This window comes from Drosophila erecta, unplaced genomic scaffold, assembly GCF_003286155.1.
Source record: "Drosophila erecta strain 14021-0224.00,06,07 unplaced genomic scaffold, DereRS2 tig00000000-arrow-pilon, whole genome shotgun sequence".
Classification (NCBI taxonomy): domain Eukaryota; kingdom Metazoa; phylum Arthropoda; class Insecta; order Diptera; family Drosophilidae; genus Drosophila; species Drosophila erecta.
In genome coordinates, this window is record NW_020825194.1 from 27593793 (window position 1) to 27611843 (window position 18051).

The 18051-nt window shown below is 41.8% G+C and overlaps 2 protein-coding genes across 2 annotated transcripts; both read left to right on the forward strand.

Annotated features, from left to right (window-relative positions):
* The first annotated feature begins 9772 nt into the window (after nt 1–9772).
* Nucleotides 9773–10167, forward strand: LOC6552100. The gene has a single exon (XM_001978834.3). It carries the CDS (start codon nt 9850–9852, stop codon nt 10141–10143), a length of 294 nt encoding a protein of 97 aa, XP_001978870.1. The 5' UTR covers nt 9773–9849; the 3' UTR covers nt 10144–10167.
* Nucleotides 10168–10838: 671 nt separating this feature from the next.
* LOC6552099 lies at nt 10839–11500 on the forward strand. Its single transcript, XM_001978833.3, has one exon. The coding sequence runs from the start codon at nt 10969–10971 to the stop codon at nt 11368–11370; it is 402 nt and encodes a 133-aa protein (XP_001978869.1). The 5' UTR covers nt 10839–10968; the 3' UTR covers nt 11371–11500.
* The last annotated feature ends 6551 nt before the right edge of the window (nt 11501–18051 follow it).

Below are 18051 nucleotides of genomic sequence, written 5' to 3' on the forward strand. Positions count from 1 at the left end.
CAGGGATGTGCTGGCCAAATGTCGCCAATGATGATGCTGACGCCTAGCTCCTGGTGGGGGTCCTGGCCCCGGAGCCCTTGCCCCATCGATTCCTGCGGACCTGAACCAACCAATTGCCAGCCGCGTGAGCGTGTCGTATTTGCTTCGTCCTGGTGCTCGGCAGTCGCCGACATCCGACAGGATGCGCGATGCGTTCGCTGCTCCTGCTCCCCGCGGAGTCTCCCAATGCGGCGTTAAAATTTGGGGGTGTATCAATTTCGATTCATTGCCATTCTAGCCTGCTCCTGCTCCTGCTCCTGCTATCCCCAATCGAGAGGGTGGATTTGCACCCTCCGGTGAACACAAAGTGTTGTTCTTTTGCTCTTAAGTGCTGCCCCGCCCCGCTCCCTTTGGCCACCATCATCGCCATCAGCGCCAAAAAGGGCAATTTTGGGGTTTGTTCGGCGTTTCCTTGTTTTTGTTGCTGCGACAATAAAAATCACCCAAGTGCCATATGCTCGGCCACCCTCCCCCTGCCCATCCAGATCCTGCTAATAGCTATGGCACATATGTAGGTATATATGTGCTACATTACACATATGACACAATATGATTATGCGGTTTAATTATTAATTTAGGAGGCTGCTGGGGAGGGTATGTGTAATGTAATATTGATATGGGTAATTGCCGATTGATGGGGTATTTCGATGTGTGTTTCCCAAATAAATGAAGTGACTCATAAAATACAATAGCTAAACTAGGAACACAAATAGTATTTGCTCATAACGCCTTCGCTTGAGCTCACAAAAGAAACAATACAATATTGAATAGCCTTCAGATGACGTATTGATTAAGAATAATTGTGTACTCACAACAAATGACTGAATAGCTGATTATATATGGGTACTCATAAGTTCCAAAAAATGTGGTAAGCAAAACAGCTTTCGAGTTAATAGAACAATTTGAGATGGAACTGTGTGCTTATGCTGCTATAGTAGGATATATATTTCCTTAGATCTTGAGTATATGAGGTAAAATAAAATGTAATTTGTTGATTAATGTTCTCCCTGTAAACAAACACAATGTAGCGCCGTAAATTCCAATGAATTGCGTCTGCCCTAACGATTACAAATATGAAGTCAAATTTACCTCAAAAATGTATCTCCTCGGCTTCGAGTGCCAAAAAACCATTATACAAACAAGACCCGATGACGAACCGCCTCCGACACCCTAGCACAATAAATTTTATGGTGAACTGAACAGGTGTTCGCTGGTTTAGCCTCGCACAATTCCTGATAAATGTCGGCCCATCGAAGACCATGTTGGGTCAGCGAAAACAAACATTTTTCAAAACGCGTCCGAGTGGCAGTCAGTCAGTTGGAGAGCCCTCTCGTCTGCGAGCCCGAAGTGATGTCTGCTAATTAATTTGGCCAAAAGGAGCAGAGCCGGCCAGAAGTGGGATCGCCGCCTTCCGACGCGCTGTGCGTTTGCTGTGCGTTTTTAAATGGTGGGCCATATTTTAAGCCCAATTAATCAAGCAAAGCCCCCGGCCACGCCCCTACCCCTCCGCGCTTGATGGATGTTGCGGTATTAAAAAGGAGGCTGAAAGCGCTAAACGGAGGCGGACAGCTCGCCCTGCATTTAGTGGCTTTATTAAACCCCAGAGTGGAATCAAGAAGTGATGCCAGGAGGCACACTTTACACTGAGCGCTAAGTTACGTGTATATGCCAACTGCCACTATGCTCACTGTCATTACGTCATTAACAATAATAACATTAATATTCAATAATCAAGATGCCAAAATATTTATTCCTGATACCCACACTATAATTATTGTAATTATTGTAGAAGGACCCACCAACATATTTTTCACGAAAAAGTCATGTAGAAAGTAATGGGTATCTGATACTTGAGGACTTAATAGTGTCAACTCTCTCATTGAGATAAGAATAGGGGAATTTTACTAATCGACCTCCTAGTATCCAACAGATACTTCTTTCCCAGCGACCCCTGAACCTCATTCTGTAGCTGCTTTTATCTTATTACAACTCAGTTATCGCCTAATTGCTACCCACATGGCAGCACACTCTTTCCACGACACTTGAAAATAAAATGTTGACAAGATAGGGCGACAAATTACCTGGGCAAGTCGGGATGATAGGGAGCGCTCAAGATGGAAGGGAGAGGGAGGTTTCGGTTTCGGTTTTGGTTCCGGTTCCATTTCCAGTTTGGAATTTGTGACTTGGCCTCGATTGTAATGCGACACCTTCGTGTGAAAATTGATGGCCCTCAGTTCAGAGCTCGGTTCAGTTCTTCCTAGCGAAGAAACCTCATAGAGGAACCCATTTATTTGGTATGCCCACTACACGGCCAAGTGCTTAATTCGTCATAACGAAAAAGCGAAGTACAAATAAACCATCTATTAGGCATCCCCGTCGTCATTGACGTATTACAAGACGTCATGCGAGCCCTCCAGTCGGGAAGTCCCGCCTTTGCCTCGTGTCTGGAAAAGGCCTAATGATAAGTCCTCCCTCCCGAACTTATGGTAATACTGCAGCGGTCCCGAGAAGACTTACAGAGCTTGGCCAATTTTGAGTTTGCTTTTTATTCGCTGCCCCGGAAGATTGAGCGACCAAAGCTGATGACAAATTGTGACTGAGTAGCGCGCTCCTCACACTTTTGCGTTTCTCTAAATTGGACGCGCAGACCACTTGACCAGTCCCCTTTCTTTGGGGGATTCAGGCGGGAAGTACTTGAAGTGATATGGGCTGTTATGGACTTGGTATTATTAGGCAGTTCGCATTTTGTGAGGGCTGTGATCGAATTAATGCGAGTATATCCAAGTACCAAGTATGAACCAAAAACTAAATAACCTGAAAAATTTTAGGTTATTTTTTACTTATTTAGATTAAATGCCTTTAAGTTAAAGCCCCGAAAAAAATCCAAACTGAATATCTTGATCCATATATTCAGTTATATCAAACAATTCATTTAGTTTTTTATTGCTCCTATTAATTACTCCTTATAACAGATTTCCAGATAGCCCTCCAACCACCGAGTAGCGAATCCCAAATCCCACCTAACGTGACCCACTGCTCAGATCACTGCCAGTGAACTTTTTGCGCTCTTTGCGGTTATCCCTCATAACCCCGGTAACCATGGAACAATCAGGCCACCCTCATTTTGACTAATTTATTTGATTTTGTTTATGAGCCAGCTGGAGAAAGGGAAAGGCAGATAGGCTGTTCTTTTGTTTAATCAAAGGCAATTGTTGAATTCAGTGATTACATGCGTTGTTTATCTTCGTGGTATTACTCTTGCTTGTTTGTGCTTTTATCAAGTCGCGAATAAAACAACCTATTTTTGAACTACGAAAGATTGGAGGGAGCACTAAAGTCGAAACACGGACTATCAGATACCCGTTACCCCAACTCTATGCAGGGATATTTGGATATGTATATGTCTTCGCTGGCGGTGGTTACATAATTTCCTTTTATTTCTTTAGCAAAAGATCAAACTCAAATTATTATTGGATAGTATCTTTAACAATAACCGAGAGCAGATCAACCAGAATAGCAGTACTGCTTAAGATTATTTTTGTTTACCTGCTTTTACCTGTTAGATACTCTTCAAGAAATCTAGTATGTCCTTTTACTCAGCGAGTAATGGTTGAAAAAATAGATATTGATTTGTTCCTAGTATTTCAAGGAACCACCGCTTCTCAAACTTAATTATTTTATGAAGCACTTTAGGGTTAGGGTGGTGAAACTATGCAAATATAACTGAGTCCTAAGATTCTTATGTGATTTATTAAGGCCATGTTTAACTGAGCTAACTAAGCTAAATAAAAAATAATATGCTCTGCCTCTCCAAAATATGAGTAAAAAATTCCAATCGACCTACGAACGAACGAAGAGCAGAGAGAAAATGTGGTCATTAATTTACGCATAAAATTTTATAATTTATGACAATATGAGGTGTAGCTGGAGCGCCGACTCCACTCCAACTCCAACCCAAGCTCGAACTCCATCCCCAACCTTTGGATCCCGAACTAAATGAAGTTCGAAGATCGCTGGGCCTGCGTTGCTTTTCGTTTTTTCCGTTGTGGCTCGTTGGGATCCTCCAGCATAAGCGACTTTTATAATTATGTCTACGCATAAAAATCACATAAATTTGTGCACAAATGCAACAACAATAACAAGTTCTACATAATAAATGATGGCGCTTAAAATTTTCAACATCTCCATGGAGACAAAACGATAAAAATCGCTGTTTGAAGTTTAACCCCCTCCCGAACAACCAAGTCAGCAGTCAAGTGCTTTGATCAACTTCTCATCTTATGAATGAATTAATGTTTTTAGGTATAACGTTTTTAATGCACCTTAAACAAGAAAAAAGCAAGCTTCGGCAAGCCGAAGCTTATGTACCCTTGCAATAGTTATGTATTTGCTTAAACGAGTTCCTCCACTTCCAGATACTCGGTAATAAATTTCAAAATTCTTTTAATATATAGATCAAATTGGCAAGAATCTGGTACTAGAATCTTCATGCTGAATCTCAACTTTCTGGCACTTATAGATCTCCAGATCTCGAAGTTCATACGGACAGAGATACGGACGGACGGACGGACAGATATGGCAAGTCCCCTTCACTGCGTTGCCAGCTTCAGACTAAAATAAATATACCCTCTGCAAGGGTAAGCAAAGCATACATTTTTGTCATTAATAAAATTCAACATTTGACTTTATTTTCTTCTTCTGACTGGGTGTTTTCATTATTTATGATAGCCGGCGCTACATAGCGCCCTTTGACTCCGTGAAATGAGTTATTTTCTTAGGATTTAGAGAGGAGTTACTTTCCTGTTGTAGAAAAAACACTTAAAGTCGAAGACTTTGAAGCCACCCATAAATGATCTCTTGTAATGCTCAATGATTAATTGAGTTTGGTAAATGAGGAGTTATGCGGCGATTGACATTAATACCACATATGATTATCTTAAATCTTAGCTTATGTTACTGTTTTACATACTCCCGCGTTTACAAATTTAAACGTTAATAATTTCCAAAAAGTGTATTTATTTAGATGTTTTCAACATCTATCGCTGCTTTTACAGCATTCAATTGAAATATCAGCACAATGTGCCTAAAAACAATTGAGCCATTGATAATATCAATGAAAAGCGTCATGATAGTCCATTGTTTTAATTTTTCCTAAAGGAACCGCACTTGGTGATTTCTCACGCATCGCAAGCCTCACGATGATTCATTTGTAAACAAACCAAAGTGCAACGATTTCACGTAACACATGTATATCTGCACACACTCGCAACCGAAAAATATATGAGTATCGCTGATATATGAGCTCGCCCTGAAATACTCCACTCAGTTTTGACATTTATATTTATTTCAACGTGCAGCGGTCTGCCATTCTGGCAATGCAGTTTGAGTTATAGCCAATGGACACGCAAAGGTGGCCAAAACTGCTCCTTCTCCACCTGCATATGTGTATGTACACAAGGGTATACATACACACACATATCTGGAATATGCCGTGGATTCGATGGATGAGCGTGTCGGCGGCCTCGGACTTTTTTCGTCGTTTTTCTGCGCCCGCCAGGAATGCTACGCTACACAAATAAAGTAAAATTAATAATATCGCACTTCAGTGTTTTTTGTTGCCAAAGTTTTTATTGTTTTGCCCTCCCGCTTTCTTTGTGTCCTTTTTTGAGAGAAATTAATGTCAAAGAGCAAAAAAATATTTTCTGGCCCTGTGAAATTGGTATTCTGGTGCGTGTGGCACTGAAAGTTCGACGAATGAAAAATTGCAGGACAGAATGATAAATAACGCAGCTCAAATCGAAGAAAGCTGTAAAAACACCCAAGATATTGCCAATGTGTTCCTTTCCGTTCTGCTGTGGCACAGACTTGCTGAGTTCAAGTCGGCAGATCCTTGGAGATCCTTGGGATAGGTTAATATATACATTACATATATTTATGTAATATATATGTACAGTTGTGGTAACTATAATAGCACCATAAGCACATTTCGTGTTTGTCCCAGCGTTTCTGTATTTTCTGACACTTTTTCATTATTTTACTCACTAAACTTAAATACTGCAATGATTTTCAATCCAAATAACAAAATTAGTAATAGATCTAATGGATATATATATGCACGTAGTCTTAGAACTATATGGTAGAAGTCATTTGGTATCTTTAAAGGCTCTATTAATTCAAAAACATCTTTTTTAAATGGCTTTTTGATTAATATTAGTGTACAACTGTTTTCAACCTAACAAACCGTTTCAGAAAGGATTTATAAGTTTCCTAGAAAGTACTAATCTATAATATATTTATATTCTCGATTTGTCTGTCTCTCCGTCCGCATGTTCATCATTGTTTGGTACAAAGTTGGGACTCCATATGCAAATGCTAGTAACACCTATGCTTCAAAAGATAGTTAGTTGTACATCACACTGACATGACTTAGTTATATATTCAATGTGCACTAGTTCAATGTATCTTATTTATTTATGAATTCGAAACGTCAAAAACTAAATTTAATGGGTGGGCAATCGTTTTTTATTAAAAATATTAAGTTTTTAGGGGTGGGCGACCGATAAAACTATTTTTTAAGGTACAAAATCGTTTTGTATCGAAAAAAGTTCAGTTTCAAATGTTTTAGGCTTAAACTCGTATTAAAAAAATTACCATCCACATATTGAATCCAGCAAAGAGTTGAAAATGATAAATCCTTTGTTGCACAACTATAGCACACGCCCAGTGGCATGCAACAAAAATTGATTTTATTTGAGCCATCTGCTCTCGCCGCCCTCGAATGTGACAGCAAACCGAATTAAATAATGTGGAATTTAAAATTTAATGAAAGGCGCTTTCCTCGGCCGGCACCCCCCTCTTGACCCTTTACACATCCCCTCCCCCTGCGCGCAGCGGGTGGTACCTAGAAACGGAAATGCTGAAACAGTGAAATGTTTCACGCCTTCTTTAACAGAATTTATTAAAAAAGTATTACAAAAGTAGTAGCCCAGAGAGATGAATCGCCCGTTCTATACATAACAGAACATGGTAACCAAAGCACACCCAAAATTGAGAATATGAGCGCTATGTGCAATAACAACAAAACATGCGAGAAGTCAAATCAAAGCACGGAACATCCGCGGGGGGTCAGCGCGGGGCTCACACATCTGCGATACTTTTCTGCTGCGGGAACCAACAACACACCGGCGACAACAACGGAAAATGCCGTAATAATTGTTGCAAAAAGCAATTAGACAAACTAATAAAGCCAAATCCCCTCGTAAGGGGTCTCTGGATTGGTGCGGGGTCGGAGAGGGGAGGGAGTGAGACAGCGAGCCCTCTAGGGTGCGGATGCGGGCGGGAGAGCGAGCGGGACACACGCATAGGCGCAATCCCAATGCCAAACCCCCAATGGCGATGCAAAAACGAGATGGCGATAGTGTGGTGAGCTGCGACGATGTGTTGATGGTGATGCATTCCAGTTGTCGTCGTTGTTGTTGTTTCATTCGCTTGATAGGACACGGTAATAGCAAAACGCAGTGGATGTATTAGTACCCACCACCTAATGGGTGCTTCGATACCTAAATTATCGATTAAATTTGCATCAATATTTTCCCGTTTACTCTCCCAAATAACCACTTAAATAGCACATAGATTACATATGTATATGTTAATTGCGTTGGATCAATTCGGGTCACATTGTATGTGCTTACCATGCTCATTAGGTTGATCCGTGTTTACAGGGTATGCGATCCTCCGAGAACGGGTGAATGGAATTCTCTCTTTCCTACTTCTGAGTTGTGCAACCACGAAAGGCAAAAGCAGAGGTGAATGGAGTGCAAATCAGATTCTAGTTTCGCCCCTAGGCAGGAAAATCCCTAAGTAAGATTCCTTTCAACAATTATATGCCCCTCACCATGCCATGAGCCAAAGTTCAACGTAATTGCGTTCAAAAGTGCGTGTACTTGAGATTTTTTATATTTTCCCCTGTGCCGGGAGTGTTACTCTATTGTTGTCGGCTTTTCGCCGTTGCAAATATGTTTTGAAAGCAAAGTCATGCTGGATCACAATGGCCAGTGAACTACATTCATATATGAATGTATGTACGTAGACCTTTCTAATGCTCAAAAATGAGTTTTCTGAAGTGGCTGTTATTTCTTCGTACGTATAGGCCAAATTGATATGCCTCAGTTGGTAATGAAGTGAGTGGAAAGATATTCGGAAAGAGTGTAGTTGTGGGGGGCCTAAAATCAAAGGGGGAAAGCCGCGTGAAATTAAAAGTATTTCAAAATGGTTCCTTGAATAGATGGCCACAGGTCTAGCTGCGCTTCAACAAGTACTTTCTACAGAGATATTTGGCCTCAGAGGAAAATTATCAGGCTAAAAAGGAAAAGTATCGGTTTTTGCCCTGGTCGGCCTTTTAAGTTGAAACCAAAGGATTAATCGAACGCAGGACTCGTATCATTCTGCCCAAACTCTAGATTATCAAATGCTTGTTGATCTGTAGAGAAATCTCTAGAACAGGTTATTAAAATAACCTGAAATCTGAGCTTCCGATTCCGCGATTGGATTACATAGGCATTTGATTCCGTACAGCTTATTATTATTTTTATTCAATGATTTTTTATTCTATGAATTGCCCTTCCAAGCCGCCGCCGCCCCCAATTACAAGTAATAATAATTTTAATTAAGTGCACCGAGACCAAGGCAGTTGACCAAAACAAAGGCAAGCAAACAAAGAGACAGCCCAGCCATGGAAATGAATCCCGAAATGAGTTGCAAACAAATTACGCCGCAGAAATGGGCTCCAGCGGTGACAAATTACAAGGAAGCAGCCGGCGACGATGAGAAATGAGGACAGGCGGGCGGAGGAGCGCAGCGCTGGACGCCAGACAGGGATGGCGACAGCCGAGTGGTGTGCGAGCGGGAAGGCGTCTTACATGCTCGTGCATGTAGCTTCCTAATGGATTTGGTTGAATTTGGTCAGTGGATAATGCCATCACGTACCGGTAACTAGGAAAGGAGAGGTGATGAATTTCGACCGACATTTGGCCCATGCTGGGAGCAGGGGTCATTGTTTTCAGTGCATTATGTTCAGAATGCCAGGCTGCGCTAAGTTCGCCAGCTTTTATTGCATAATTGCGTATTGTAAAGTGTAAATTGTAAATTGTAAATTGCGAAGAAAGAACAGCTGTCTTCCGAATTCCGCCTAAGACCTCTGCACCTTTGGCACGCGTTGTTCTGCCCACCTTTGGGCTCCATCCAACTGTTTCACTTCCGGAGCCGCTGAAACTGAAACGAGCCAATGCAGTTCGTACTTGACCTATTGGTCGCCCCCGCTGACTTGGCCGCATGCCGGGCTTTTCACATTTTCGCATTTCCACATTTCCAGTTTCGCCACTTCGGGTTGCTCGGGTTTACGCTCAGATTTACATCTGTTTGTATTTTCCTTCCAATTTGCGACCCTTGTCGATGGGCGGTTTGTTGTCCGTTGTCTGTGCCATTTGTGTTATGTTCATAAGCAGCGTTTTCTCAGGTTTTTGTTCAATTAGCAGTTGGCAAACGAAACTATTTCGTTAATGGTTTCCACATCGTAACGAAGGCATACTTCAACAATCACACGTAACCAAAGTATTAAAGTTATAATAAAACTATTATAAATAACACACAAATCGATAGAAATTTACTAGGCAAATAATGTGAGTTCTTATATTTTATAAATGTAAATCACTCCTTACTTGATATTCCCTTCAAGTTCAATCGGGTTCACCTTAATCTAATTGATAATATTATGTGGGATAGCTATATTTTCTAAGCAAGGAAATCAGCAAAATGTTGCAGAAGAATTATTGGGAGCCCGCACGGAGTTTCTACCCGGAAAGCGAGCAGGCGAAAATAAATATCAGACACATGAAATTCACACCGACGTACGAGCGGGAGGAGCCCCAAATGGGACTGATCCTGTCCTGGCACTATGGTCGCCAGTGGGTGGACGAGCGTGACACCCACAAGATGGCGACAGAGAAGAGGGTAAAGAAGAAGGCCAGCTTCATTCCGCCCAACTATACTAGTTGGCTTGAAAAACGGAGGCTTAAAAAGACTAGGCAACAGCTGCTCAGGTCTTGATGTTTTATTTTCGTTCATTCAGTTGTCCAGTTTTTGAATATGAAGTTTTACAAAAATTGTTCCTGGTCTTCACGTTCTGGCTTTCTTTATAAAATTTGTATCTAAATGAGTAAAAATAAAAAAAAATAACAATAGTATGTAATGTATCGCTCTTAATCATTATACAAGAACAATTCGGCATAATGATTAGGAAAGCTTTTTAGATAATAGGTATCTTTAACAGAAAACAGTCAAAAAAAATCATTCACTCTCTCAAGGTGCGACATCTGTTGGAGGAAAGCGAAAGCTCCTAATGGTTTTTGGTAATTTAGTAAAACAATATTTTTTCCGCTTTCTATAACTTTAACTCTGTTATGTCTATTTATACTCTTGTCATAGTTTTCGTAAAAGTAAATAATTGGTACCCAGCTACAAAACGGGCCATTTCTAAGTTATTATTATTATTTTTTTTTTTTTTCAGAGTTTGCTTTATTATCATAAAATATATAATATTTTTATAATATTTTGCTTAAATCTAGCTTAAATATAGTTTACAGAGATTAGATTTTAAGGCATCTTTACAACTGAAAAATGTAAATTATATTTAATATTACAATTTATTGATTCAACGTTTTAAAGCAAGGAAAAAGTGGTACAAAAAACCTTGAAAGTTATTATTAAAATGTACAACTGTTCGTTTCAGTATAACCAGCAGTACCCGACTATTTTTCACAACCAAGTAGCTCCTGACTCAGTAGCTCCATCACACACACAGCTTCAGTCCCAGACAGACTACGTCACAAATCACACAGCACCGACACGACAAGAAAACAATTCCACTCGAGGATGATTTCAAAGATCAAGATCTGGAGCCGTTCGCCGCTGATTCCGGCCAGAGATCACGGCTCAGCGATCCTTCCGCCGGCAGATCGCCCGGAACCCATTCCGGAGCTGTGCGAGGAAAGGCCGGTAATGGGCTGGCTGCTCGGCTGGGAGTACGGCCGGAAGTGGCTGGAGAGGCGCGAGGAGATCCAGCGGCACCGCAACATGGTCAGCAAGTTCGGCAAGATTCCGGCGGACTTCAGCTGGTGGCTCAACCAGCGCAGACCCCTCTTCGTGCGCCTCCAGCGATTCCGGAGCAAGCCAGGACCTCGTCCCCGGAAACAGATCACTGCCTTCGAGATGGCCCAGCGGAGGCGTGAGGCGCAGAACCGCAAGCTAATGGAGAGCCAGCGCAAAAACCAGTAAAACACTTAACATCCAACATGCCCATTGAGGGAAAACTCTGCCAAAATTGCTAAACAACAATTGTAACAATGAACGTAGTGCAACGAATTCGCCATGACGATGCGCCAATAAACGCGGTTAGAATGCTGAACATGGGTCATTTTCTATTGCCAAAATTGCTATTATATAATGAATTGGTTTTTGAACATATCATCAAACACAGCTGTATTCAAATGGATGGCATTTATCCTATATACATTACAAGATCACGTCGTTGTGCGATTCGATTACAGCAAAGAGTGACTTTGACCTCATGTTGGTTCTTTTGATGCGCAATCAACTGCGATACCGAACCCCATTCGTTTTTCCAATCGATTTTCGGTTATGTTAGTAGGCCTTTATTGAGCAATGTTTATTGTTATCCTGTTATCCTTGTGCTTGCAGGCCGAAGTCGCGACGTATGCTCTGAAAAACAAAAGCGCAGCATCCCAGAAACTTCGCCTCAGCCATTTGCTTTTGATTGACTTCCCCCGGGGAAATGTCATGCCCGTAGAACAATGGATCTTACTACACGGGTACTATGCATAGCAGTCGTCACCTCCGTCGTTAAAGTTTTCCGTAATAGTCATCAGGGAACGGGTAAGTGAACAATTGGCCTTGCCCTACTCAAGGCCCGTGGATATTTGTGGGCAGTCATATGCGTACATACCTTTATTTGCATTTCCGCCTCATTGCGCCTAATTGCGCGCAAATGTGGCTTTCAGATCGGCTTTATTGTGTGTTCTTGGTGGCTTTTTAGTCAAATCCTTTGTGCTTTGCTTTTGGCGCGAAAAAATGCTAAAAATGCGAAAATACACGTATTTCTAAGGGGCGTTTACGTTTGCCCACAGCGAATTGCGCATTTAAGTTCGCCTTTTTTCCTCATCTTACCGTCCATTATTTCGGTTTTGAGGTTGCTACACTTTGGGATCACTGAGGAGAGTCAAAGCTGACAATTTCCTACGCCTTAATACAGCCTAACCCTTTTATTTATTAATCAGTTATATTAAACGCGTTAGAAGTGCGATTGTCCCTAGTTACTTTAATACATCAATTTTCCTTAAATGCGCAATGTGTCAGCATATTTCTTCAAGACAACCCCAATAACTTTCTAGTAAAACGAATATAATTGCCTTATCCAATTATGCGGTTACTTATGGAGCCGCTCGCTCACTAATAACCATATATTTTCTTTGTTTATTATAACCCATTAATTCCGCGAGCTTCCCCTTCATTCCCGCATCGATTCGACATTCGCATCGTGTATTTTCAACAACCTTCTAGTTTCGAATAAATTTTGCCACGGAGAATCATTTTCCAGCAGCAAGAACGGGGAAAATGCTTCACACTGTGCTGCAGTTTTCTGTGCATAAATTAATGGAATAGAGTAATGTTCCTGATGATGGTTTCATACGGAGTGGAATGAAGAAGCTGAAAGAAAGGGCTGGGAATGTTGCGATACAACATTAAGTGGCATGGAATAGGAGAAAATGTATGGAAAATCGTGTGGAAAAGGCTAATTAGTGAGTGGTGTTTTCGAAACATACAGTTGAGATTAACCTGTAGGCAAGGCCAAATGAAAGGAAAATGAAATAAATGTATAGATAGTTTCATATGTACCCAATGCGAATACGGAGATATACCTAAAAATAGATCAAATGGTATCGAACATACGGAACCCAATAAAAAAGCGCATATCAATTGAATTGACTATCTCTCAGCCGAAATAGAAATAGAAATTCAATAAAGTTGTACTCTAATTTTCTAGGGAGCAAGCAAACGAAATAACAATTGCATTTGCGGTCGAATGGCCGCTAGGAAACCGCAAAAACTAATTACAAAGCCAAAACAGCCACGGATAAAAACAAAATGGCCGTCGGCCGAAGCGGAAATGAGCTTTCTCCACGTGTGAGTGTGTGTGTGTCTGTGTGTGTGTGACCACAGAACAGATGCTGATTATGGAGATAATTAATACGGCTAATTAAGCCGGCAAATGCAATTCAGAAATTGCACTGGCTAAAGGGAGCGGAAAGAGTTGGAAAACAAGCGAAATTTCAACGGCTCCTGCCACATAAAAGCCAATTAATTATTTTTATGGCTACTCCGGGCCGAGAGCCAACTCCACCAACGGAAGCCGCCAGTCGACGTCTTGGCCCTCCCGTTTTCCCCGGTGCCGGCATAATAAAAAATTATGGCCTGCGATTCGGCTCACTCGAAACGAAGCGAAAGCAACCGAAAAACTGAATACACAGTGCGCCACTGACCAGGCCAAGAACCCTGCCCTCCCCTCCCCTCCCCTCCCATCCCCTCGCATCGCAATGCACAGTAAGTCCTCGGAAAAAGGAAGGTCCTGCTCCCATGCAAGGGCCAAAAAGATGGCGCCGTGCTGCGTACAAAATTGATCAGTGGATTCCCCGCCGTTTGAACTATGACGCGATATGTCATCATATTTCCTCGTTGCAGTTGCACGAACGGAAGGGGAGTGGTCGGGCAGGGGCAGGGGGCGGGGAGCGGAGGGGCGCTTCTTGTTTGCCATGCATATTTCCCACTTTGTCAAACCTTTTGTGCACTGCGCAAGGACGCAACTAAATTGCATTGCAACAGTGAGAGAAAAGAGTGTATGCTTGCATTTAGCTGGGAAGCACTTACATACATTATTTATTTTTTAAGTTATTATACTTGTTTACTTGTATGTATTATGTTAGTATATATTATCTCTCTGTGCACACACCCCTTCGTCGCCCTTCCCTCGCCCTGTTCTATTGGCCATCTCGTATTTAACTGTTCAGCTGGACGGCATTTATTGCCTGGGCTACCGCAAAATCAATTTCGACCCCAACTTACTTGGCCTTTGCTTCAGACCTTCCGGAGGCGCCCCAAACCGCGATTGGGTCTCGTTCGAGGCCAGTCGCACAATCCCACAGCTGTGCTGATGCCGATTTCTCCGCTCATTTTATTGGCCAAGGCAGGAGCCCAAGTAATGGCCGCCGCCGCTCTGGCGCACCTCCTTGCCCCTCGCATTTCATGCCGTTCTGGCCGGTTTTGTTTTTGGCCCAGACTCCCCTTGAAAGTTCTGCTTTGGCTCTGCGTTTGTGGACTTGCCAGTGGCTTCCTTGACTGGGTCTTCGTTCAGATAACTTCTGTGGTGTATAGGTAAATAGTTCGGTTTGAACTTGTTTATACTCCCTCCCCCTATGTTTTTCCCTACCGGATGACAGCATTGCCTTCTGCTTTTCAAGAAAAGGAGCTATACCCTTGCAGTAGTTATATATTTCAACCGAATCAGAACCACTTAGGTCAAGCAACAACGAAAATATGAATTATTTTCCATTATTCCTATGACAATTACTGCCGTATTCCTGTGCTAGCTATATGACAGATGTCAGATACATTTTTAAATTTGGTTCACTTATTATTCATATGACGCCTGTATTATCTAGTCTTCCAATCCGATTCCAAATATGTATAAACATACTACCTGCAATATACAAAAGACTTCTGGAAGATATGCATGCGGGTAGCTTTAAAACAGAGCGACTAGTTTGCTTTAAAACTAATCAAGAATATAGATTCTTCATGTAACTTATGACTTAATTCAATACACCTCTGCAAGGATATAAATTAAGCTACCTGCCGATTTAAGAAACTCTTGATAATCGCAAATTTGTATTAAATAAAAGTTATTTGTTAACTGCAATACCATTTTCAACAGATAGTTTGATACAAAAACTGTGTGTTTAATTGTACATATATAATATTATAATATGTACATGACTTGGCGAACTAGAGTATAATGATGAAAAGCTTTTCCGCTTTTTAGGATGCATAGGTACCAATTTCTATAATATCTATGCGTGTTTTATTATGAATAAGTATTAAACTTAAGAGATTAACTTGCCTAAGCTAACGCAAATTCTATAATATCTATGCGTGTTTTATTATGAATAAGTATTAAACTTAAGAGATTAACTTGCCTAAGCTAACGCAACGCTTTCACCCTGAAAAAGTTAAAATACTTTGATATTCCTGAAGCGCCTCTATGTTCATGTGTTGTCCATTGGGACGTTACAAATTCTCCACTGCCCAATCCAGTTATCTGAAAACTCTACTACCAAAATCGGCTTGCCGGCAAATCAATTTTGATTTACTCCGAGCAGCAAAGAGCCAGACGAGCAGGAAAAGCGCTCGAGTGGAGATTCTCCTTTGGGGGCTGATGCCGGAGCTGGAAGACGAAGCGTTCCATCAGCCATCACCCATCACCCATCAGGCATCAGCCATCACCCGGCTGAGTGTTGATGATGGAAAGTGTCCCACTGGGCCGCTACAAAACAAAGTCCGAAAGGGGAGGGGGAATAACAAAAACATCGGGGAGAAAATAGAAAGAAGACCCAAATACAAAGGGCCACAGAGCATAGAGTGCCTCGGAATCGAGTGAGCCGCAACAACAATAAACGCTAATAATGCTTAATCAATGTTACACTTTACAACAATAAAATGGAGGGAAACAAAAAGCGAAGGGCCACGAAAACATCGAGTTCAACTTCATTTGGGAAATGATTTATGGTCTTTTCATTACCGAAAAACCTCTTCACACCTGTGGAAAATATGCTGAGGCCAAATTAAATGTAATTGAAATCATTTGGAATCGCCAGCAAGAGTCTGGCATGCCGTATTTTCTAAGCAGCTAAATCGATTTTCAATTTTTCCCGAGAGACAGGCGGGGAATCGGCAATTGAACAAATTGTTGAAAACAATTCCACAATGCGTGGAATTTGTTGCTTACAAATTTTGTTATTGCCTTTGCCGCTCTATTCATTTGCGTTGCGCATTTCAATAATCATTTATCTTATCGATCGCCTCGATTATAAACACCAGCGTGCCGAGATCATAAATTTTCGTCGTTGCCGAAATGAGCTTCATTATGGGCATGAGATTCCCTTCGTAGGTGCGTATATTGTATAAAGTACGATATTAAGATAGATTCTGCAGTGGCTTACGCCACGCAGCATTATATGTGGTGTAGTGAACCCTGAATCCGAATCTACACCACGTTTCTTTGGACCTGGTACTTAAATTGCTATCGGACATAAACTTTTCTTCCGAGCCTTTGATACACGGAGCAATACCAAGAAAACATAGATCTTAGGCGAGTTTGAAAGGTGGGAAGACAGGGAAATATTGCCTAGCGAATCTCCAGTCGCTAAATATATTGTGTAACTCTCTTAAGCAGACCCAGATTGCCGAACTCCATAGTAAAACAACCATCTGGTGGACATCATACCTAAGTAAATGGTCATGAGAAATGTGTATCTCAAAGTATATTGAAAAAAATATATATGACAAGAAATTGTAATAAGCACTTTTAAAAGTGAATACATTTGAAAAAGTGTATATTTAAGATAGAAAGCACATCGCAGGACCACAAGCTATCTATAGAAGGGCTACCCAAACTCCCGTAACTCCAATTATCAGAACCCAGTGAGTAAGAAATAGAACTGCCTGCGGTGTGGGATAAAACGAGTTGAACACAAAGCTTTTGCAGCGATAGCTGCAATGACTTCCGATCAATCAATTAATTCTGAGGAAACCCGACTTCTTTGTGTTCCCAACTTCTGTATCCATGCACTCGCTCTCCACATGGAACCCCTCTTGGTGGCAGCTGTGCTTCTCCAAGGACGCATCCTCATCTACGGCGCTTTCCATCGTCCTGCCGCACGTCAAGCCACAGGCCCACTTGAAGCCACCGGATTGTGTGGTGTTTTTGGGCGGATCCGGTGGTTTTCGCAGTTCGGTTCGATTCGCGAGAAGTGCGCCCAGCACGAGTTAAAATTTAATTTAGTGAAAATAATTTGCTTAGCCGTGCTGCAAAATTGCATAATTGTCAATGGCGGTGGAACGCCTCTCCACTCCACTCCGCTCTCCCCCCTCTAATGAGTGGTTTGCGGCGCCATTTTGAGGCACCATCACATCTGCATATTGGAAAATTATAGCTTTGAGCCCCGAGTGCGACGCCTGCCACAACGCGAATCTATAGCACCGAATGCCGAATGCCGAATGCCGAATCCCGCTCTGCTCCTGGCCTTTGTTTGCTCTAAAAGCCTGGCTGCGGCTGCGCAGAAGTCCAAAAGCGCGTGGTTCGGCGCATGGTGAGGCGCAATGGGGGGCGATCGTTCTCGACGACGCCGACGACGAGGTGACCTCCAGCCGAGTCATTGCGGCAAGGACCTGACTCGAAACTGGCAGGCAGCACATACAACTACTGGAGAGGAGGTCTCGGGTTGAAGGGCAGAAGCTGTGAATACTCTGATATTTGGTGCACTGGGCGATTTCAACGGGGAGGCAAAGATTTCAACTTCCTAGCAAAACGCCCGACTAATTCGGGCAGTGTAAGCTCAATTACAACGAACGAGTGACGTAAGAGATCGTAATATGATCACATTTCGTTCCTGATCAGAGTCGTTCTACACACATATGGGTATATTTCTATAATTATTTGTATTTAATTATTAAAAGTATATTTTACAGTACTAAAAGAAAGGACGCAGTTTTGGTTAAATCCCATAACGGTTCGTCAAATATTTATAAATATTAACAAGCATCCCCCTTTGCCCCTGATAATGAGCTGAAAAACACTATTTTTAAAAGGTTCTTAGGCGAAAGAAC

Coding starts and splice junctions, on each gene's coding strand:
- LOC6552100 (XM_001978834.3), top strand. CDS start 9,850: ATGTTGCAGAAGAATTATTGGGAGCCCGCACGGAGTTTCTACCCGGAA.
- LOC6552099 (XM_001978833.3), top strand. CDS start 10,969: ATGATTTCAAAGATCAAGATCTGGAGCCGTTCGCCGCTGATTCCGGCC.